Raw genomic sequence first — 21,814 nt, 5'->3', positions numbered from 1 at the left:
CGTACGCTAAAATAAGGGAAGATTCCTAATATTTTAACGATCAAGTGGGCGTTGATTAAAAATGCAAACAGTCCAAGTGGGATGTTAGCTGTCAATGAAAGTTGTGTACAAAATGTACGAAAAAATGATACCCACACGATATCCCATAATTTTAGAGAATAATTTCATTTTCACTATATGCGTGAGAGTGAGAAATATTGTATTGTATAATAGGTATTATTTAAATTTAATTTATTTAATATTATTAATTATAATTATTTTTGTTATATTCATAATAGGTATTATTTAAATTTAATTTATTTAATATTATTAATTATAATTATTTTTGTTATATTCAACATAAATTATTATAATTCATTTAAAAATAGTCAATCACTTTCAATTCAAAAATAAAATAAAAATCGATGTATCAATCATTTTTGTATCGTGTATAGCATATATAAAATCAATTGATAACATTAAAAGTGTAAAATTTAAATATAAACGTATTACTAGTTTAATAGTAATATTTTGTTTTAATTTTTATATCTTATTTAGTTATAAATTAGTAAATGTAATAATTAATATTTAATATAATAATTTTTACGTCGATTATATCTATAAAAATATTTAAAAAAAAAATAAGGGACCCGCTTGATAATTTGATGTATGAGGTTGGAGGAACGCATAATGAATTCCTCTAATTTCTTCAATTTACAAATACTAATACTTATCAACAACTAATAAGAACAAAATTATGAAATTTATGTACTATTCTTCTCATCTACAAAATTTACCTTCACTAAAAAAAAAGTCAAAATGAAATAAAAATATAATCATAACAATTGATATGAAATGTGTTAAATAAGAAAAACAAATAATATATTATAATTGTTGAGATATATTTTTTCTTGAAAGAGTGAAGTGTATTTGAAATATTTAAATATATTATTGTTGTACCTTGATGAGACGGGATAAAAAAATAACGAAAAAATTATAATTTAAATTCTGTAAATAATAAAAGCGGTAATTTCAATTTTTTTTCCAAATATTTTAACAATTTCATACGAGAGAACCAAAATTCCAAGATTTTGTTGGATGGTCAAAAAAATTCATGTAAAATGTCAATTAATCTGTTTATGTGTACTTTTCTGGTCGTTCTAATGAATTCTTGTGCGTGGTTTTGTTCCCCCTTTCGTCTGTTTAAAAACAACGATACACCGAAAATAGAGCATTGATTCACCATCTCTAGCCTTTTGGAGGGTTTCCTTTCTCTCACACTGCTTTGAAAGGCCCTCCAAAAGCAGCTGTTGATAGGGACTGCAGTGGTCATCGTTTCATCGCCACAAATATCTGCCCTCCACTCCACAAACAAAAAGAAGAATTCTTCAATTTACTCTACTTTACGGTTCGCAGAATACCCCAAGGTTGGATTTTTTATTTTTTATTTTAATTATTTATAGGGTTTGGACGAGCATGTCTTTGTCAAGGCAGACGAATTATGTATCCGTGCTATAGTATTTTTATGTATTTTATACTTATCCATGAAACTCGTTGCGTGAAGAATTATTCCTCCTTTCTTTATATATTCAACATTGTATGCCCCCTGTCTCCCAGTTGCCTTGCGAGCTTTAAAGTTTTGGTTGTTGATATTTTGGCTTTTATTTTCTGAGTTCTATTTTTCAATTTCTTATCACTTGCTTATTATTTCTTGTTTGGTTTTCATTTTGTTTTTTGGTTTTCCTTCAATTTTTTTGGGATTGGACTCGCCTCAATTTTGCTTGGTTGAGTGTGAAGAGACTGATTGTCATTGAAATCGTTGATAGAAATCGGCTTCTTTGAAGGGTTCTCTCAAAAATCAAGCTAAGGTAGCCGAGTTGTTCTTATATAAACCTAATAATTAAGTGCCTCTGTAGCTTTAAAGAAACTCATAAACCGGTAAAGACTCGGATCTTTTAGTCTGAACACGATTCATTTAAATAGTTCAGACCCAATTAGATAAAAGGTTTAGAGCTTGACTTGTATGCTTTTTTTGCAGATCCTTTGGCTTGAGGAATCCAGGAGTTTGATCTGTCGTTGTTACATTCCAAAGTTCGATTTGCACAGATATTTTCAGAAACAATTTGAAAAATGACTATTGGGAGTCTTAAGTCTACCAAAGAAAGGAAGTCAAGAAAGAGCAAGCAACCAATTGTTGATGAGAAATCCCCATTGTTGCCCACCAAGCATGAGGATGAGGGTGGGTTTGATGAGTTCAATGGAGCTTCTTTCAGTGGGGCAGTGTTTAATCTGTCAACAACAATTGTTGGTGCTGGAATCATGGCTTTGCCTGCAACTATGAAAGTGTTGGGACTTATACTGGGGTTTGCTGTAATCATCTTTATGGCATTCTTAACAGAGGCCTCAATCGATTTTTTGCTCAGGTTTAGTAGGGCATCGAAATCGGGTTCTTATGGAAGTCTTATGGGGGATGCATTTGGGAAATATGGCAGGATGTTGATTCAACTATGTGTGATAGTCAACAACGTCGGTGTGCTTATAGTGTACATGATTATCATAGGTAATCTCTTGATTGAACCGAGTTCTGTGTGTATGTGTGTGATATACATCTGTAAAGTAATTGTTATTTTGTTCAAATTGATTCATATTGAGCGTATGGAGGTTTTTGGTTAAAGGTGATGTGCTTTCTGGAACATCCTCTGGTGGAATTCATCATGCTGGTGTCCTCGAAAGTTGGTTTGGAGAACAATGGTGGAATGGACGATTTTTTGTTCTCCTTGTTACCACCCTTGCCATATTTGCACCATTGGCCAGCTTAAAGCGAATTGGTGAGTCCTTTTCCTTTTACTTCAGCTATCAATTAGTCGGTACTTACTGCAGTTTTGGTTAGTTGATGAAACTATAAAATGATTTTGGTGTTTAATGAATGCTTGAGAAGCTAGTTTCAGTGTTCCATACATCTATTGATTGCTTTTGAAAATATGCTTTTAAGGACACTTGTGGTTTTGTCTTTCAGCTTTTATTTAAGAATTTTTTGCTCAATTTTTTCCAATATACTCAGTAGAGTATCTCAAACTTATTTTCCCATCAATATGCAACTTAGAACTGCATCAACAAGGGTAACCTCGTGACTTTGGACAATGTTCTAAAAATTCTTGTAAACTTTAATTCACCACCATTTATTTGCAGGCTTTTAAGTACTTTCTAGCTAAATCTTTCTTTGATTTGTGTTTGCAGATTCATTAAGATACACATCTGCCTTGTCAGTTGCTCTGGCTGTTGTATTCCTTGTTGTTACTGTGGGGATTACACTCTTCAAGTTGATCAACGGAACTGTTGTGATGCCTAGATTGTTACCAGTTGTCACTGACCTACCGTCGCTCCTCAACCTCTTTACTGTGGTTCCTGTTCTCGTCACTGCGTACATCTGCCACTACAATGGTAAGTAATGAATGTGGCTGACTAGCCTGCGTTCCAGTACCGCTTTCATTGGGAAGGTATTAGGCCATTGTATAATGAGATACGAGTCGTGGCCTTATTGTTTCATTCAAATATGCTTTCACAGACCCCTTTACTATGCCCTCTTATTTTTGCATTAAATTTTCAATAAGAGTTTCTTGTAATTATAGCAATGCCCATTGGCTTCATCATTGTGCTTTCATATACTGGAGAGCTTGTTTTCTTCATTTTGGACCTGCAAAAAATGTGTAGCATCAGCATTGGCCCATAATGTGATTTGTTGCATGAATTTGAGGGACTTGGGTTGAGGCCCTAATGAAGAAAGCTATTTGGATTCTTTCACTATAATGTTCCTGCTATACAAACTGTTATTTCTTAGATGGTGGTGGCAATTCTAACAACATGCTTGTTTTGCAGTTCACTCAATAGACAATGAGCTTGAGGATGACACACAGATGAAGGCTGTCGTGAGAACTTCCATGGTCCTTTGCTCGAGTGTGTATATAATGACGAGCCTCTTTGGGTTCCTCTTATTTGGTGATGCAACTCTTGATGATGTACTTGCCAACTTCTCTACGGACCTTGGAATTCCATTTGGATCCTTGCTTAATGACGTGGTTCGCGTTAGCTATGCAGCTCATTTGATGCTTGTGTTCCCTGTTGTATTTTATCCACTGCGATTAAACTTAGATGGCCTTCTATTTCCATCCGCAAGGCCTTTGGCGTTAGACAACTTGAGGTTTGCATCAATCAGCATTGGGCTTCTCGGCATCGTCTTTCTCGGTGCAAATTTCATACCCAGCATTTGGGATGCTTTCCAGTTCACTGGAGCAACGGCAGCTGTTCTCATCGGTTTCATCTTTCCTGCCGCCATTACTCTCCGGTAAGTCTATGATTTAGACCATTTGAATATATCAAAATATACTAATTTTGGCAAAGTTGGGCCAGTGGTGGGTAGTAAATCTAGGTCTGAAGACAAACTTAAGAGTAGACTGACCACAGTATATTGTCAAATTCAGTCAGTGCTTGGTGAACCCTCAGCAATTACATTTTGTTCAAACCTAAAGTAGGTTAAGAAAATTGGGATCCTGGACACCAGAATATTCATATAGCTCCTGGATGGTTCTTTCTTTTGCTGCTAAGAAAGATGATACAAAACACAGTGATACATTGTAAACTAAATAATTAATTCCCCTAATCTCGTATCATTTTCGAACTCTGTTACTGCTGAACAAGTTCAAAAGAAAATTAATTACTTCCATCAAAAGCCGCTTGCCTCTCCCTTTGATGGGTTTAATATAATTTATAACACTTGTGAAGCATATTGCAACTTGATGAAAGAAAACATTGGAAGGGGAATTATATTGGAGTATAGGGGGCCTAAAAGCATGTGAAGATGTTCACTAATACTAACTTGGAGAATCCTTGTAGACTTTGCAACCATTGCATTCATGACTTGGCAAAAATTGAAAAAAATATCGTTTTTGCTCACCAAGAAAAAATTGGGCAATTTCTGCTGAATTAATTCTTGACTTTGTTGGTCCATCAACCTAATTATAATCATTGGTTGAATGTTCTTGTTGGTGCAGGGACCGATACGGCATAGCCACAAAGCTTGACAGGATCGTATCTATTTTCATGATCGTCCTTGCTGTCTTCTCAAATGTGATAGCAATATACAGCGATGCCTATGCATTGTTCAAAAACGGTCCATCTCGTAGTGCATAATCCCCTTAGTTGTTCGTTGCCAGCTTGAGACTTGGGTTGTCAGCCTTGTGAACCGTGAAGGTACCCAAGCGATATTGTATCTATTCGTCCGTGGGCTGGTTTCAATTGCTCTGTCAAGCCACTCAACTTAGATGTTGAGTAGACTTCCTAGAAATGTACAAAGCTGTTTCTGCAACCTGATTCCCATCGTGTTGTTGTATGTTGTTGCGTTGCATTACGCTAAGTGTTCTATTTGTTGCTGCAAAAGGACTAATAATGTAAAAATTCATAAATGTGTATGGATATGAATTGTATTCTAGTTCCCTTTCTATTGGTTTTACCAAAGGGATGCTATAGATTTACTCTGTGTAATTGTGGATGATTTGATCCATATTGAGCTGGTATTTCTGATGAATGTGTCATTACCTAAGTATTACTTTCCACCTTGTGAAGAAAATATCTTCCTCTCTTATTCTCTTTTCAATAAAATTTCCCTAAATTTTACTTATGAGAAATACACAGTTTTATACCTGGAATTTGTACCCTATAATTTGTTTATGGAGAAAACCTATTGATATATCCTCCAATACACAGACACGTTGCTCTCCTCACATGCCTCTTCTCAAATTTCTATATGCAAAGGAATGGAAACTTCCATGTTCCTGTAAATAATATCTGGTGAAAAATAATATGTCGAGAAATTTTAACATTGGGTTTTTCCCAAGAATTCACTTTCTACCACATCTGGTAATATATATAATTTGGTATGAAATTGTATCATACTACCTTGAGACGAATTATACGATGAAATTCAAATTACATAAGTTTATAAATGTCGTCTCCAACCAATCCCCTCTAGAAGTATAAACAAACAATAATATCCATTAAATTTTGGATTTAGGCAAGCAAGCGTTTGTAGTCCAACGGTTAGGATAATTGCCTTCCAAGCAATAGACCCGGGTTCGACTCCCGGCAAATGTAGTCCAACGGTTAGGATAATTGCCTTCCAAGCAATAGACCCGGGTTCGACTCCCGGCAAACGCATTTCATTTGTTGTTTTCTGAATCTGAAGTTTTGAACATTTTTCCCAGATTTTTTTATATACACCACATGAGAAAAGAATGACATAACCAATGATTTTAAGACTATTACTGTATGGGAGCTTATTTGTTTATCTCTCTGCTCATGAAGCTACAACAGGAACTCAATCAAGCATCTCAGTCTCTACTACTAGTTCTTGTCTGTCTTCACAGTTTATGGACATTAATTATACCAATTTGATACACATCAAAATAAAGTTCATTTCATTGCAAATTTACTTCATACTGAATTTCAACCTCTTCGGTCCTTATGAGCATTCCATCTAAGTGAGGTTTCTGTTCAACCCCATCCAAATGGTTGGACCAAATTGCTTAATCAATCCATCGTCAAGAAGCTTTTCAGCTTCAACTTCTAAAAGTGTGACTGAGACCACTCTACCGCACGGCCCGTTGCTCCTGGTGATGGAAGGATAATTATCCACCCAGCTCCAACCGCTGCTCAACGTAGTACACATGCCACGTGGGCTTCAAATTCTCCTCAAAGATGGCAGAATATGAGTCCACATTTTCTACATTGGCACAAATCAAAGAAGAACCATTCATGCATGAAGGATTCTTTTCCCAGTTTTCTTGTTCTAACCGTTCAATCAAGTCCATAACCTCATCTCTATCCACCTTTGAAACCCTTCTTTGATAACACCGGCAGCTATAGATAGTTCATTTTCTTGTATTCCATCTCCCTGCACCCTGTTATAAACCATGCAGTTTCCAAAGAAGCCCCTCTCTTAGCACTTTATACACGTCCAAACATAAAAACATGTCGACTAAGGCACTCTTCATTCCCTTTACCTTGCTGATATGTGTCCAGAATAGTGCAGCCAGGGCTTCAAAAGGTGTTAGGCTCGGTTGACAGTTGTGTGCATTTGTAGCTCTAGCCATGGCAATGCAACCTTTTACTATTTCTTGGTTGAATTTTAGCATAATATTAGTTTGTTTTGTGTTGGACAATGGATCTGGATTTTCTTTAGCTGATTTATAGTGGTTGATCGAGCGAAAGTTGCTTTTCTTTTTTCCTGTTCTTGGAGGTGGCAAGGGGTGGAACAAAGGTGGAGCTATTATCTCACCATGCAGCGTTATGTCGCCCATGCTTTGATCATCATGAAAAGACATTTCATTAAGGCTAGTATTCTATACCTGAACATAAAAGGTAGACCAGAAGTATGGTCTGTGAAACATTTCCTTCCCAATTAACTAGTTTGAGCTCCTTTTCTCTATCCACGTTCTTCAGCCACTCGTCAATGGTCTCCTTCTGACGTCCTCAACAGCCGTCCTGTAACTACTGGAAAAGCAGATAGCATATCAGAATTGATTCTCTAAGCTTCTTAGTCAGTTCTCCAGCCTTTCTCCTTGTTTGAAGACCGTAATAGAACACTACACGAAGATGATTACGTTCCATTTCTTGATCAAGAATCGATGTATTGTCTTGGTTGCACTGGTTTAGTGCTGCTCACCATTCGTTTACAGATAAACGCAACTTCAGCCATTGAACAGAACTTTGTAGTGGTATCTAATGTGATATTGAGCTTCTACAGTCTATGCAGCATTTTGTCGGAAGGGGAAAAAAACCACCCGACAATTCCCGGGAAATGGATTTCTCATGACTTATTTATCAGTTTGAGTATAAAGCTTTTGATAAGAGCAATTGGCACAACTGATTTTAGCTTTTCCAACCAAATTAGGTGAAATTGCTTGCCAAAACATCTCTTCTGCCTTAGATATACTTCTCCTTCGCTCACTTAACCTACTACTTGTTCTCTTCCGAACAATATACAAAGATTGTGTCCGAAAAGACTTTTTGATCCACTCGGCCTTGCCTGTTTATAAGTTGTTTTGGAATTTTTTATAAGTACATCAACTATAAGGGAAACCCAATGTAATAAAGCTTATAGTTAGTCCAAAAATGTCAACTTTACTCTTTACTTGCTACTTGCAACGGGACAATGCCTAGGAAATGAGTCTAAAAGAATCTACCAGTTCTAAGAACGGCGAAGAATAATACAAAGACAAAGGGGCTTTCATTGTGTTTGTGACTTTGTTCTCAGTTTCCTCAGATGATGCAGAGGAGAAAAACTCAATCTTGAAAGTAATATAATCTTGAATCAATGTCATTTTCATGTGTGTTCCTTTATTGGAGACTCAAAACTAACCTTTTTCTTATGTAGTGCAACTTGCATTTTGATGTGGTCTCTCCTCTCCAGGATTCATTATTCACTCCAACTTTACTCATGACAAAAATCATGGGAGCCAAGTGTTGTGTTTTTGTGAACAAGTCGAACGTGGAGATGGAACTCCGGGTTTTCCTCCCTCCAGCCCGGCCGGATAAAGTACAGGAAAATCATCAGGATTGAAGCTGGTAATGTGAAATTCTTGAAGACTTGTGCTGTGAGGAGCCAGGGTCCGAACAAACAGCTCAACTGATGATTTTCGTACGCAAAAAAACAATGGTCTTGTCCACATCAAAGGCATCGGCATCAGATTTCCCACCTCGTGCAATGAGGCTGATCAAGTATTACAGCTTGCCAACTTTTTCAGTTTGATTTGTATAAATCAACAGATATAAATATAATTTATCCATATTTTTTTTTAAGTTCATATCAACTGGATGTTGGAGTTCAAGAGTAGAAGGACCAAAAGAGATTGAGGGTTAAACAGGTCATTCCGCTTTTATTATAATTGCGATTCCCTTTGCAATAACGCGGTTGCCCCTCGCAGTCGCAGCTCTTCGCCACCAATTCACCGCCATACCTCCTCCCCCAACTTCACGCCTCTTTCAGACGCGCACATACATCAAAACCCACACGCTATGACTACAACCATGGGTCCGCCGCCGCCTCCGAAAGATTCCACCGCTGAGCCATCGACGTGCGAAGCAACAAAATCTACCGCGATGGCCCCCCCTCCTCCTAGAAACCTCAAATCTTCAGAGTCCGGACACGAACCTGAGTCATCCGAGAACCTGCCGAACGAACCCGATTTAAACCCTCCCCGTACTCATACTTCTGAGAATTTGAACCGGCTTCCCGATTCCACCAACAACTCCACCAACGGTACCTCAGCTGATGCTGAAAAGAAACAGGAGCAGCGGAATAATAATGCGGCGGTGCCTTACACGATTCCTGCGTGGAGCGCTCCCCCTGGCCATCAGTTCGTCCTCGAAGTCCTCAAAGATGGGGCCATCATTGATCAATTTGATGTGTTAGTTGTTCTTCCCTTTCAGTAGCAAATTGCAATTGAGTTATTTTTATTCTACGATGCTATTGTTTTATTGGTTTTTCAAAATATTCATTCGCGCTAATGTATTCCGTTTTAGAGACGAGGAAATGAATTAAGGACACATTTTCCCTTGTTCGGCGTTGGTGAACATAATTATGGTTGTAGTTTCGCATCTGTATTTTGTTTCTTTTATGTTTCGTAAGACGTTAGCTACTCTAGAGAAAAGGTTGATACTTGATATAGAGGAAAACGTATTCAAATTAGTTTTTGTTTATTTGTTTCTTTAATTGCTTGCATTAGGTAAATGCATATTAGATTGTCATGAGGATTTCTTCTGAATGTAATACATTTCTGTTGGTAACCTATTCCAGGAATAAGAAGGGAGCTTACATGTTTGGCCGCGTGGATCTTTGTGATTTTGTGCTCGAGCATCCTACCATTTCCCGGTTTCATGCTGGTGCTGTTTCTTAGCTTTTCTAAATTGTTATCACCTTCTGTTTCTTTTTTATCGCTTTTGTATATGCCTCCAAATCCACAATTTGAAGCATTTTGAATTTATGCTTTTTTGGTAGAAATCTCCTTTCTTTGGTGATGAGCTTCTTTATATTAGACTATTAGTTGTTACCTTGGAGTTACTTTATTTTCTGTTGAAGAATTGTCTTTCATGGTGCCAGTTCTTCAGTTTAAGAGCAATGGAGGTGCATATCTCTATGATCTTGGCAGTACACATGGGACATTTATAAACAAGAATCAGGTACAAAATTTTCATTCCGAATCTCCCATGCACTCCTCAAACGTCTAATAAGATTTTCTGGTCAGGAGTATGTTCTAGAAACTTGTAGGCAACAGATCTGTCTCGCTGGATATTGTGGATATAGTGATCCTAGATCAGGATAAAGTTGCATTTCATGTTTGTAGCTGGCAATTACACTAAAAATATTGAGATTTTGCCAGTTGTCCAAGACGCCAGTAAATGATTTGCATGAAGCATGAATGACAGTTTTATAGATGTATCTAGGCTTCTTACTAGTGTGGCACTTCTTCCTGCCAAATATTACTTGATGGACCGAACAGAAGTTTTTGGTGGTCTATCTTTCTGTCTGTACTAAATCATAAACTTGTCAGAAGTTCTCTTTCCTGATACATAAATGCCTATTGCATCAGGTAAATAAGAGGGTTTATGTGGATTTGCATGTGGGCGATGTCATCCGGTTTGGCCAGTAAGTAGTTTCATTAGTTTTTTTGTTTTTACTTGATATTGGTTTCTGGTATGTTATTGCTGTTAAATGTATTTCTCATACAGGAATTCTTGGTATTGAGGCTACTTTTCTTCTCATGAATATAGATACAGATTCAAGCCATCATTAATCATTTGATATAGTATTCAATAGATATGTTTATCCGCCATCCTTTCTGAAGATCCAATGAAAACTGGAAAGATTCCTCTACCTGCGCAGTTAACTCCATTTGTTAGACACCTATCTTTTTTTTTTTAAAAATTTTCTGAACCCTTTGTTTTGATAAACAGGATTGCCCATTTTTATTAAATCCGGATTTCTCTGAATTTGAAAGTTCTCACTCAGTATGTTTCCATATCAAGGCTGAATTCAATTAAGTCTGTAGCGTCTACTGATTTTTCTTGAATATCATTGGCCTCTTGCGGTCATACTGACAATTAATAATGTAATAGAGTAAATTTTCTTTAGCAAATGGAAATTCTGATACTCATGCCCCTCTGCTCATGCTTTTGTGTCTTTTTGTTTTTCTCTTGGTCTTTCCACAGCTCGACCAGGTTGTACATATTTCAGGGACCATCTGACTTGATGCCACCAGTAAGTTATTTTTGTTTTAGAAATCTCTAGTCTTCTCTATGTCTAGATGGTATTTGTCTTACAATGTTCGATTTTATTATGAGGACTTTTTGTGTGGTTTCGTTGTGAAGGAAGCTGATTTGAAGAGTTTAAGAAAAGCAAAAATCAGACAAGAGATGCAAGACATGGAAGCGTCACTTCTGCGAGCAAAACTAGAAGCATCACGTGCGGATGGGATTTCCTGGGGCATGCGCGAAGATGCTGTTGAGGACACTGAGGTTTGTAGCACATGTTTTTCTTTATATAGGAAAAAATCACTCCAGGACTTGGTACCAAGTCCTTTTCTGGATTTTATTGCATGCAAAAGGGTTTACACTCTGTATACTCTTAGTTGCAACCATTCGTGAGCTTTGTTTCTAGTTTGACCTCATAGTCGATGTAGATTGAGAAGATTTAAGAAAGCAGATAAGAAAGACCCTGAATCATTGTTTCTCCACATAGATGTTAGGGCTTGAACTCCCTGTCCGCATCAATGTATTTTGGATGTAGAGAAATAAGTAAGAACTTATGAAAGTACTGAAATTATCAGTTTGGGCCTATAGTTAGGGCTTGAAATTAGAGATCCCATATTCAGAGTGGGAGTTCAGTGTTTTGGTGCATTTGGGTGTGAGAATATGGGATTATGTCTTACGAGTAGTTTCTAGTGGATTAGGATGTAAACTTGAACAGTGTACACTTAATACTTTAGTTTGATGAAATAACAGGTCCCCTCATTCTAGTTTCCTGATATTTATTTGTGAGGAGCTCTAGTCTTCTGTTGTTCACTTTTTAAGTTATGGAAAACTTTCCTTGCCTCGCAATACACTTCCTTGGCTTTCATTGCAGCTAGTCCTTGTTTATGAATACTACAGTTTTCTTGGTTAGGCAATAGTTTATGCATTCGTTAACTATCACTTGCTTCATCAATTTTGAGGTTATCTAGCTTCTATCTGTTCCCTGCTTTTCCCCTGACAAAGATATTCTTAAATGTAGGATGAAGTTGATGAAATAACTTGGCAAACTTACAAGGGGCAGCTTACAGAGAAGCAGGAAAAAACTCGAGATAAAGTTATCAAGAGACTCGAAAAGGTTGGTTAATTTTGTTGCTTCCCTGATGCATTTAAAGTTGCTTTGCTTAACTTATCAGGGGATGAGCTAAAAAGGATCTACAAATAGTAAATCCATGTTGTTAATGGTTTTTTCTTCTGTAGATTGCTCACATGAAGAAAGAGATTGATGCAATTCGGGCGAAGGATATTGCTCAAGGTGGATTGACACAAGGACAACAAACTCAGATTGCTCGAAATGAGCAAAGGATATCACAGGTACTTGATAATTGGTGTATTGGGTAGAGATGATGGTTGCCCCTTGCTTCCCTTCCACATGCTCTGTGTATATGCAGAGGCTTTTTTTCGTGAGGGAGAGTTGAGAATGCAGTGTTATTCTGTCCAGTAGATTTAAGAGTTCACAGTTATTCAGTCAACAAATTTGAGAATTGGGATTTTTATTTAGTTAACCAATTTTTGAAAAGATATGCATCTTCCTGAAAAAGATGTCCCCAACAAAACCATACAGAACTGAATTGGATCAGGGGAGCAGGTATTTGTTTGAGAAGGGCATTTGTTCGCACCTTTTTCGTCTGGGTGGTGGTGATCTTAGCATGATATAAGTTCATACCTGGGGGAGAAGGAAAAAAAAGAGTAAGTGTGCTTCCTTATTTATGATTCAACTCTTCCGAAATTTGATGTATAGTAGGGCTAGGGACAATTGTCACGACTAAGGTTTTTGAACCGTATGGTCTTTCAGCGAACACCACCCAGGCCATAAAATGTTGCATGTTCAGCATACTTATTAGTGCTGGAGACATATTAGACGTGAAAAATAAATCAGTCCGTCCTTGTAAATGATGAAGCATGCTTCTTTTCCTTTTCCCTCGTTTTGGCTGTTTCTACTGATTCCATGCGATAATGGACAGCATCTTGAAGTGAAATTCACTTCTGAGGCTGGAATGATTGTGAATAGAATCTTCTGGAACTGATCACTTTCTGGCAAGTCTAATACTCCGAATCTTTTTAGATAATGGAAGAGCTTGAGAATTTGGAAGAGACTCTGAATGAAAGTATTCGGGAAAGTATAGGTGCACGAGCTGGAAAGTCGTCTCGTGGTAAGAAGAAAGGCAATGTGGAAGACGAAGAAGAAGATTATTTGAGGTATCATGGAGAAATATTCTTTCAGATTAAGTGGAATATTTAACTTGGATTCAATTCAATATTATTTTTGCTTCGATTTCAGCTTTCTGTTAGATATTTGTAAAATATATTCTTTGAGCACCATTTTGTTCTTCATCCACTGATATGTGCGTATGCATCTTATGCTGATAACTGCAAATATTGATGCCACGATATTGTTCTGTGGAAATGGTGCACTTACTATGTTTTTAATCAGCAGTGATGAGGATGAGTTCTATGATCGTACACAGAAGCCATCAAAACACAAGAGTGGTGAGAACCAATCAATAGAAACAGCAGATTCACTTCTTGATAAGAAGGACACCCTTGTTAAACAGATAGAGGACAAGGAAAAATTACTTCTGAATGAGGATAGACCAACTGAGACAAATGCGGTTACTGAAACTGGAGATGCACTTGATGCATACATGTCCACAGTTTCATCTCAGCTAGGTAAGCTAATCCTCTCCTGTCGTTATGCCCATCTCATGAATAAAAGTCCTTTGAGTGTTGTGCTTGATTGTATCAGCTGAAAGTAAATCAATAGTTTCGACCTCTGATGCATTCCGAAAAATCATAGTGAAAATTTGTGTGCATTATGAACCTGAAAGTAATTTATCCTTGAGTTCTCAATTTGAATTGTCACACTTGTGTACCAGTATTTCTCTTACCAGTCTGGAATTTGAGCATTTCAAGTGGCTGGTCTTTCCTTATCTGCACCCAGTTGAATCTACTAAAAAGCAAACAATGGTTTTCCTTCGAAGTTTTTGTGTAGAGCTCATTGTGTGATTGTTCTATTCTTCTTTTTGTCCAATGAGACTCTGTTCCATGAAATGGTAGAATTTGTTTTGGTGGATGATCTGCAGAAGTTCATTATCTTAACCATTTTTTCATTTTCTTATTTGGCGGCAGTTTTGGATAATAAGGAAAAGCTTCGTAAAGAGCTGTCTACACTTCAATCGGAGTTGGATAGGATTCTTTACTTGCTGAGAATAGCCGATCCAACAGGAGAAGCAGCTAAAAAAAGAGTATCCAAAGAACAAAAGCCTAAAGCAATTGGCAAGGAAAATCCTGTTTCAGATGCAGGTGGTCCCCGGAAACGAGAAAAGCACACAGTTGGCCCATCGTCAGAGAATGGTGAAATTTTTGGACGAGAAGTTAAATCCAGTGAAGAAAAAGCGTCAGTTGAGGCAAAATCAGAATCTGATGTGAACAGAGAAGAACCAGAGTCAGTAGCTGATGAGAGTACAGCTACTGTGTTCACTGTTCCCAAGCCTCAATGGCTCGGTGCTGTGGGTGACACGAAGAAGCAAGAAATCACACAAGAACTGCCAGCAGAGCAGGAACAGGAGCAGTTCGTTGACTACAAAGATAGGGGAAAAATTCTGAACAAAACAGATTCTTCACTTGGTGATCAGGGAATAGAAGCTGCAGCCCCTGGTCTAATAATAAGGAAGCGGAAGGAAGTTGAGAAGTCCGAGGTCAGCGAAGTCAAAGAATCTAAACAGACAGTTGGATCTGAGTTTAAGGCAGAAGATGCTATAGCCTTGTTGTTGAAACATTCAAGAGGATACCATGCTTCAGACGAGGAAGATAGACCTGTCAGTGAAGAAGTGCTACTCGAGAATGAAGGAAGGAAGGATGGAAAAAGGCCTAAAAGGGTGTTGGGTCCTGAGAGATCATCATTTCTCAGTGAACCAGATTACAGTTCTTGGGTGCCCCCTGAAGGTAAATTATTCGCTAGTCAACTTCATCAACAGGAATTACTAAATTGAGACCTCATTTTTAATTTTTTGTGATGTGGTCCTTCTCCCAGGTCAATCAGGTGATGGACGCACCACACTGAATGATCGTTTTGGTTACTGATGTAAATGCGGGGTTTAATCATCTTAAGTGGCACTTGAAATGCCTATACAGGAGCAGCATTTGGCTAAGGCTGACTATATGTTTATTCTTATGATGTTTTAGCTGTCACTAGCCCAGCCCTGCATTAAATGATTAGGATGCTTTGTGGGAGATTTTCCGTGAAGATTGAGCAATAAGCTCATTTCCTGTAACTCTAACTGTGAAATCCCGATTTAGGTCATAGGTTCGCCTTCGCCAGGTGAAACTGATGTACAGATCCGTTAGGCATGGTTGAAATTGACTAAGTTATCAATCATGAGTAACGGCCAATGCCAATGGATTTTAAGTTGTCATATTGCTCATCATATTGCAAAGTCGTACTCGACATTAAGTTTTGCTCGAGGACAAACTTAGCTGTCAGTCAAATTGAAGATTAATGAGGAGATTCCTCATCTTTAAACACAGAAGGCTTATACCACAGAATGATAGCACGCGTTTTCCTATTTCATCACCCATATTCGAACCCAAGAGGGACGACAGTTGTGAGTTTGACAACGTACAAGCTATTTGCTCTCAGCTAAATCAATCAAGAAACAGTAAGTTTATGTAACAAATTACTGAACCAATAATAGAAACTTATTTTCTGCACAGTAGCAACTTTCTTCTTGGTTACATTATCCCTGAAAAGCCATAAGAAACCAGCACCAGACCCTGCGGTCAGAAACTTTAATGAAGAGTCGGTGCCAATCTGAAAATGGAATCACAGGAAGGAAAAATCACAAAAGTTCTCATTCACCAGTCACAACCAAGACCATTGGTATCCCTCTACAAAGTTAACCGATTTTCACCATGTTCTGATGTTCATATCACAGCAAACTTAATGTCAGCATCAACACATTATTGAACATGTCAACAATAATTTTGAATACTTCTGAACAAGCAGAACAAGAAACTTGATAAATTCTGCTCATGAGGGCGAACTGCTGATAGTACCAATGCTGGCTCAAAGTTCCCGCAGGCCTCCTATCCTCCAAATGGATAAGGGGAGGACGAAGTATATAATCGTGTTGTATGAAACATATAAATAAAATGCTTTCCCTGCAGCACAAAAGAAAAAGAAGGAAAAAGAAGCTCAAGATATCAACTATTGCTTTCTATGTCCTTGAACAAGTACTTCACCTATTCCAATTAGTATCAACTGCAAACTACACCAGCACCATTCCATAACAATGGAAGTCTTCCAAGATCATCAGCTTCTTTGTCAAGAGGCAGAGATTTTTCAAAATGCAATAATTTCATGAGAAACATAATGCCTTTTTATGAGGACTCTGAAAAAGTTAAAATACATCAGCCGCCTAATTGAAATTTTTTCTAATGTACCTCTGCATGATCAACCCAAGGAATAACAAAATAAACAAATTACCCACTACCCAGGAGGCCAATGACAATCTAAAATAGAAAAGTGACTGAAAATATCTAAACTATTTCTACTGACCTCCACTCCATCCTCAGACCTTAGTTCCCACAGGCTTGAAACAGTCAATATTGCACAAAACAGCTGATCTCATCATATCTCCAAAGCTGCCACAATTCAGATCGAACAGTCAATGGAACTTGTTAAATGTTCAGAAAATAAGACACACTGACAAGTGAAATAAAGGTACAACATCAAAATATACAAACACAAGAGGTGTAAATGCGTTTGTGCCTGAACGAAGAAACTTTCAAGAAATGTAAGTTGAGGCCTACCGATCTATGCTGTTCCTTGCTCTCTCTGGCTGTTCTACAATATTATTTGTCTTCTCAGCATAATCTACACTTCTTCGTGATCTTTCTCTCTTGTCGGTGCTGACCCTGGATTTCTCTCTTCTTTCTGTGCTTACTCTAGGCTTTTCTCTCTGATCCGTACTTGATCTTGACTTTTCTCTCTGATCCGTGCTTTGTCTAGGTCGGCAATCTGTGCTGTTTTGAGCATTGTCCCTCTGATCCATAGATGGTACAGATCCATTTCTCAGATGTCCTGATTTTCCAATAGCTAATATGAACTTCTTTAAATGCTTAATGTATTCTGGGTAAAGCTCCAGGTCACAATGATTGCCACCTTTAACCCATAATGGCTCATACTTCTCTTTACAAAGCTCCCAGAGCTGCTTACCATGGGAGCAATCTACTACATCATCTTCAGTACCCTGTCAATGTCAAATTAAGAAACTGCATGAAGCAATGCTCGATAGATCTCCTACTTATATAAAGGTCAAAAGATGATATTTAGCAGCATGGAGTTTAGGCATTAGCAGTGAATATAGTTCCAGTACTATGCTTCTAGTAATTTAACTCCTAACCCTTTTCGAAAAGATATAGATGTAGGGAGATTAGAAGAGTCCCCGAGGATAAAGCAGCAGAAAAAGGTCCCCTTGAGCTACTGCTCCTCTGATATGCTTCAGTCTTGCTGTAGCATTCCAGGTATTAGTAAACATTCTTATTAAGAAAAGAGTGGATTTCATAGTGAGGGTTTCTGGTTTGGGGGAGGATGAGGGTAGCCAAATGCATCCTGGGGTATTATACAGTCTATGAAGGACTTCCAGGCAGATTACCACTGGCCTTGGCAAAAATAAGAGTCATGAATATGGTAACTAGAACTGCTAACTAACACTAACTATACTTCTAATTGTTAACTGTGTATGTAGCTTTTAAATTACTCCTGTTAAACCCTTGTCTAGGTTGGTACTGACCAGGGGCCAAACATATTCAACGGATCAAAGGTTCAGCGACAGGTTGTTTAGAAATATAAAATTAAGATACTAATAAGCGAGCAAAGGCATGATATATAGTAGTACAAATGAAAAATCGCACAGCTGTTATTATTCCATTTAGTCAGGATTTGAACAGAAAGAAAGAAAGAAAGAGAAAAAAATGAGAACGTATTGATCAAACTACTTACTGACGGTATTTTGTTTAGCAACACCTGAAACATGAGGATATCATATTTCTTCTTTTCTTAACACATTTTTGATGGCTCTAATAAGAAAATAGAAGAAATAATCTAGGAAGACAGCTAGAAACATGACTTCACTACCACCAAACTTTTGGATGTAAAAGGGGAGGAATGCTTCTAGCATTGGAAAAAGAATAAGACTACTTAGATCAAAGTACCATTGTTCTAACATAGAGTAGCACATTGAAGAGCTAAATTGACAACAGTAAAATAACGGGCACCTAATTCCAATAAATAGGGGTTTATCAGTTCAAGTAACCGTGATTGATCAGTGGGTAGGGGGGTGAGGTGCACCTCTCTCCCAGCAAGAAGTAATGACAATGAGTTCAAGGATTGTCATAGGGACAGGTGTCGACTAATCTGTTTGCTCCAGCAAATGTGCTTTGCAATTGATGTGCAGTCTAATGCAAATAGTACCCTCTGAAGCTTCAAGTCATTTAAGTGAGTGCAAATACAAGAATACATAATAAGTTTAGTTGATTTTCAGGGACATACATTTTCGCTGAAATATAACTAGGCTTAGAATGTGATTATATACATTGATGTGATGTATGAGCATGGAAGTACTCTAGCTATTATCTGCTAGCATATGCAAAATGCATTGTTAGACTGCAAGCATGCCAGCATGATCAAGAAGATATGTAACACTGATGTATTTCCAGGACCTACTTGAAGAAATAAAAACTCACATGAATAACCAAGACCGGGCATTGGACCAATGGGATTTTGTCAATATTCTGTATCGAACAAAAGCAGTCATTGTCATTAAATGGCTGAAAGTCCAGGTAATACCATGAAAATGTGAAAAGAAAACTGAGAAAAAAGAGCCTCATGCAATAGTTGCATGAATTATAGTTACCTTATAAATATCAAACCAATATGTGCGCTTAACAGGATACATAACTCTAAGTCCAGACAGGATTGGGCTGTGAAGAACCACAGCCCTTAATCTAGACAAACGGGAACCCAAATCCAAAGTGGGCCCACTCCCAACAGACTGTCCGTACAATATCACTTCTTCTTCTTTCACTCCATAAGTCTCTTTAAGGCATTCATAAGCAGCTTCTATGTCGGCATAAGTGTTCTGCTCACTTGGCTAAAGAAAGAATAACAGACGCAAGTAAGCATTTTTCTGTTACAAATTTCCACAAACTTAATGAACTCCTTACATGTTACTTACCTTGCCAGTGGATTGTCCATACCCCGAATAGTCATACCTGTGGAATACAAAGTTTGAAAATATTCAGACTTCATTTGCATCATTTGGCTAGACTGCAATTAATTTATAATCCAAATTCTAGAGTAGAAACCTTCCCGTGAAAACGAGAACTCTGAAAGAAACAATGCAACTTTTTTTGAGAGCACCAGACATATGCCTTGGTAACTACAGAACTTCTGGGACCCTCCAATTAGAAGAGGCAAAAACAGCATCTTCAAACAAATTTTCTGTATGTATGTATATATATGTTTGAATAGTACATTAACTATTCTGGTACAAATTTTATCCATTACTCAGACACAACAGTGGCACATATAAGCAATCTGCCATTGTCAAATTCATCACTTAAGTCCTTGAGCAAACACCTATCACTCAATTAAAAGATTGTATCCACTTCATCTTTCTGTCCTTATCTGGGAGTAAGGATATCCACATCACGTTCCTCAAATAGAAACTGAAGCATGAACGGACCTTTTGAACTGGTCCATCGAATCATCTCACCTCACGATCTACATTTCAGTTCCCCTTTCCAAGCATAAACACTCCACCATATAGGAACTAATTCAAACATGAATTTAACACCTTTATCCAGACTACAAAAGCTACAGCAACCTAAAATCTTAAAAAAGATAAAACAAACTAAAATTTTTGGTAATTTCAAAAGTACCCCATCAAGTTCACTTGGAGGTGATTGCTGAGTTCACTGAACAGATCATACATCTGCCCTAGATCAGCGGCGTTGCCGTGCGAGTACAAAAGCGTCAGCTTCGCCGCCGGATTCTTCACATACACTGCCACGATCTCCGTCCCTCTCTTCGTCTTCACTTTCAAAACGTCGACGTTTTCCTTCTCCGCCACTTCAGTCATCCTCAGCTTGCCCGTCGCTCCGTCCACCGTCACTCCATACGACGGCGGATTCGGGGGAAAAAACGCAAACTTCGCCGCCATCGACGACGTTACCGCCCCCATCTCACGCCAATAAATACTAAAAACCCAAATACAGATACCAATTCAAATCAAACGAAACCTCCCTCCCTCAATTCTATTTATAATATCTACTGTTACGTACTTGGAAGATTAGATTTTTTTGCGTCAGAAACGGATAGATTATCAAAACCGTATCTAAAGAATCTGGGTTCAGTTACTGCTGATCGTAGAAAAACATAAACCTATAGATACAGGGAAAGCTGTCTGTATATGTGTGTGCGCGAGACTAAAAGAAAGGAGTGTAAAGAGGAGGGATTTCCGGCGTTAAAATGGATGCTGGCACGTGTGACACGAAATTGGTCGGAGGGTGTACGGTAACTCCCTGCATCCTCCTCTCCGACCCAAAATCGCTGTTTCTCATGTTAGCGGTTTAAGCAGCAAGAACACGACTTTAAGATTACTCTAAGGGACTGCTGACGCGTGGCAGCGGGAGAGGGAGGGGTGATCTGAGTGCACAGGGTTTTGGTGTTGCGGGAGGTGAGGGGTGGAAGTTGGACTTTCTTTGGAGCTTCTTCATAGGGGGTAGTGGTCCCCACATATATAAGTTTGAGGGAGAGTTGGAAAGTCCCCAAACAGCTCCTCATGAATTTGTAGTTTATGAATGGACAATTTCTGCTTTTCTCAATCAACTTTTCCAACTCCATCTTATAATGTCCGAAGCTCCTTGATGTGAAAGCACATATCATTTTATTTTCACTTCAAATCATGAAATAAAAAATAAAAAAAATAAATTACAATCAATTCTATAATATTTAACATAATTATAAATATTTTTTTTATTATTTTAAAGATTACTAATATCTCCTGATTTTGAAGATCGTTCAATAACTAGTTTAATCCATTGATTTTCATTAAGTTTTCATCCAATTTTTGATCAATTGACCAAAATGTTCTTATAGAAAACGAGTATAATTTTACTTATTTTTAAAAAACATATGGCTCAATGCTTTTTACAAATTTTTAAATTTTTCATCCTGTTAGTAAATAATGGCCCATGACCAAAATTAGGTAGGCCAAATTCTCACTAGGATGGCTCAATGTTTTATGGCCCACTCTCCCAACCCAAACCCACGACCCATTACCCACAACCTGAGATCCGACCCGCCCATGACCCTGTATGCCCATTACTTATTTGCCTAACCCTAATCTCTCACTCTCTTCATTTGCTCTCTCTCTCTTCCCCTGTCTTGCTCGTCTCAACTAATTCTCCCCCTTCTCCTTGAATGCTTCGG

General features: G+C 37.8%; 3 protein-coding genes and 1 non-coding gene across 8 annotated transcripts; 3 read left to right on the top strand and 1 right to left on the bottom strand.

Annotated features, from left to right (window-relative positions):
* LOC105177563 (sodium-coupled neutral amino acid transporter 5-like) lies at positions 1,211-5,586 on the top strand. 3 transcript variants are annotated; one of them, XM_011100763.2, is made up of 6 exons: positions 1,211-1,406; positions 2,018-2,539; positions 2,655-2,807; positions 3,217-3,420; positions 3,856-4,321; positions 5,028-5,586. In XM_011100763.2, exons 2-6 carry the CDS (start codon positions 2,110-2,112, stop codon positions 5,164-5,166), a joined length of 1,392 nt encoding a protein of 463 aa, XP_011099065.1. In that variant the 5' UTR covers positions 1,211-1,406; positions 2,018-2,109; the 3' UTR covers positions 5,167-5,586. The 3 variants fall into 3 exon arrangements, with proteins under 3 accessions (XP_011099065.1, XP_011099066.1, XP_011099067.1); XM_011100764.2 differs by lacking the exon at positions 1,211-1,406 and adding an exon at positions 1,584-1,847; XM_011100765.2 differs by lacking the exon at positions 1,211-1,406 and adding an exon at positions 1,584-1,917.
* Positions 6,055-6,126, top strand: TRNAG-UCC. Its single transcript has one exon. It is a non-coding gene; the product is annotated as a tRNA-Gly (tRNA).
* LOC105177560 (kanadaptin) lies at positions 8,553-15,780 on the top strand. 3 transcript variants are annotated; one of them, XM_020698942.1, is made up of 13 exons: positions 8,553-8,751; positions 8,834-9,440; positions 9,830-9,915; positions 10,133-10,212; positions 10,623-10,678; positions 11,242-11,290; positions 11,401-11,547; positions 12,302-12,397; positions 12,520-12,633; positions 13,385-13,518; positions 13,754-13,989; positions 14,449-15,264; positions 15,353-15,780. In XM_020698942.1, the coding sequence occupies exons 2-13, from the start codon at positions 9,049-9,051 to the stop codon at positions 15,400-15,402; spliced, it is 2,256 nt and encodes a 751-aa protein (XP_020554601.1). In that variant the 5' UTR covers positions 8,553-8,751; positions 8,834-9,048; the 3' UTR covers positions 15,403-15,780. The 3 variants fall into 3 exon arrangements, with proteins under 3 accessions (XP_020554601.1, XP_020554602.1, XP_020554603.1); XM_020698943.1 differs by lacking the exon at positions 8,553-8,751 and having other exon boundaries at positions 8,822-9,440; XM_020698944.1 differs by lacking the exon at positions 8,553-8,751 and having other exon boundaries at positions 13,757-13,989.
* On the bottom strand, positions 16,000-21,095 carry LOC105177561 (protein ABHD17C). The gene is made up of 7 exons (XM_011100762.2): positions 20,263-21,095; positions 19,557-19,593; positions 19,236-19,472; positions 19,066-19,113; positions 17,131-17,570; positions 16,877-16,962; positions 16,000-16,479 (listed from the first exon to the last, which is right to left on the bottom strand). The coding sequence occupies exons 1-6, from the start codon at positions 20,562-20,564 to the stop codon at positions 16,890-16,892; spliced, it is 1,137 nt and encodes a 378-aa protein (XP_011099064.1). The 5' UTR covers positions 20,565-21,095; the 3' UTR covers positions 16,000-16,479; positions 16,877-16,889.

The sequence above is a fragment of the Sesamum indicum genome, linkage group LG15 (assembly GCF_000512975.1).
Source record: "Sesamum indicum cultivar Zhongzhi No. 13 linkage group LG15, S_indicum_v1.0, whole genome shotgun sequence".
Lineage (NCBI taxonomy): Eukaryota > Viridiplantae > Streptophyta > Magnoliopsida > Lamiales > Pedaliaceae > Sesamum > Sesamum indicum.
The sequence above is the reverse complement of the archived record's forward strand: the minus strand, read 5'-3'. Positions and strand labels throughout refer to the sequence as shown.

Bases quoted from the DNA above. Each gene is read 5' to 3' on its own strand.
- LOC105177563 (XM_011100763.2), top strand. From the start codon at position 2,110: ATGACTATTGGGAGTCTTAAGTCTACCAAAGAAAGGAAGTCAAGAAAG. The intron at 2,540-2,654 runs GTAATCTCTTGA...TTTTGGTTAAAG, and splicing joins AGTGTACATGATTATCATAG to GTGATGTGCTTTCTGGAACA. The intron at 4,322-5,027 runs GTAAGTCTATGA...TTGTTGGTGCAG, and splicing joins CCTGCCGCCATTACTCTCCG to GGACCGATACGGCATAGCCA.
- LOC105177560 (XM_020698942.1), top strand. From the start codon at position 9,049: ATGACTACAACCATGGGTCCGCCGCCGCCTCCGAAAGATTCCACCGCT. The intron at 9,916-10,132 runs GTGCTGTTTCTT...TCATGGTGCCAG, and splicing joins CATTTCCCGGTTTCATGCTG to TTCTTCAGTTTAAGAGCAAT. The intron at 15,265-15,352 runs GTAAATTATTCG...TCCTTCTCCCAG, and splicing joins TTCTTGGGTGCCCCCTGAAG to GTCAATCAGGTGATGGACGC.
- LOC105177561 (XM_011100762.2), bottom strand. From the start codon at position 20,564: ATGGGGGCGGTAACGTCGTCGATGGCGGCGAAGTTTGCGTTTTTTCCC. The intron at 17,571-19,065 runs GTGAGTTTTTAT...TGACATTGACAG, and splicing joins GCCCGGTCTTGGTTATTCAT to GGTACTGAAGATGATGTAGT. The intron at 16,963-17,130 runs GTAGGCCTCAAC...GAATTGTGGCAG, and splicing joins GCAAGGAACAGCATAGATCG to CTTTGGAGATATGATGAGAT.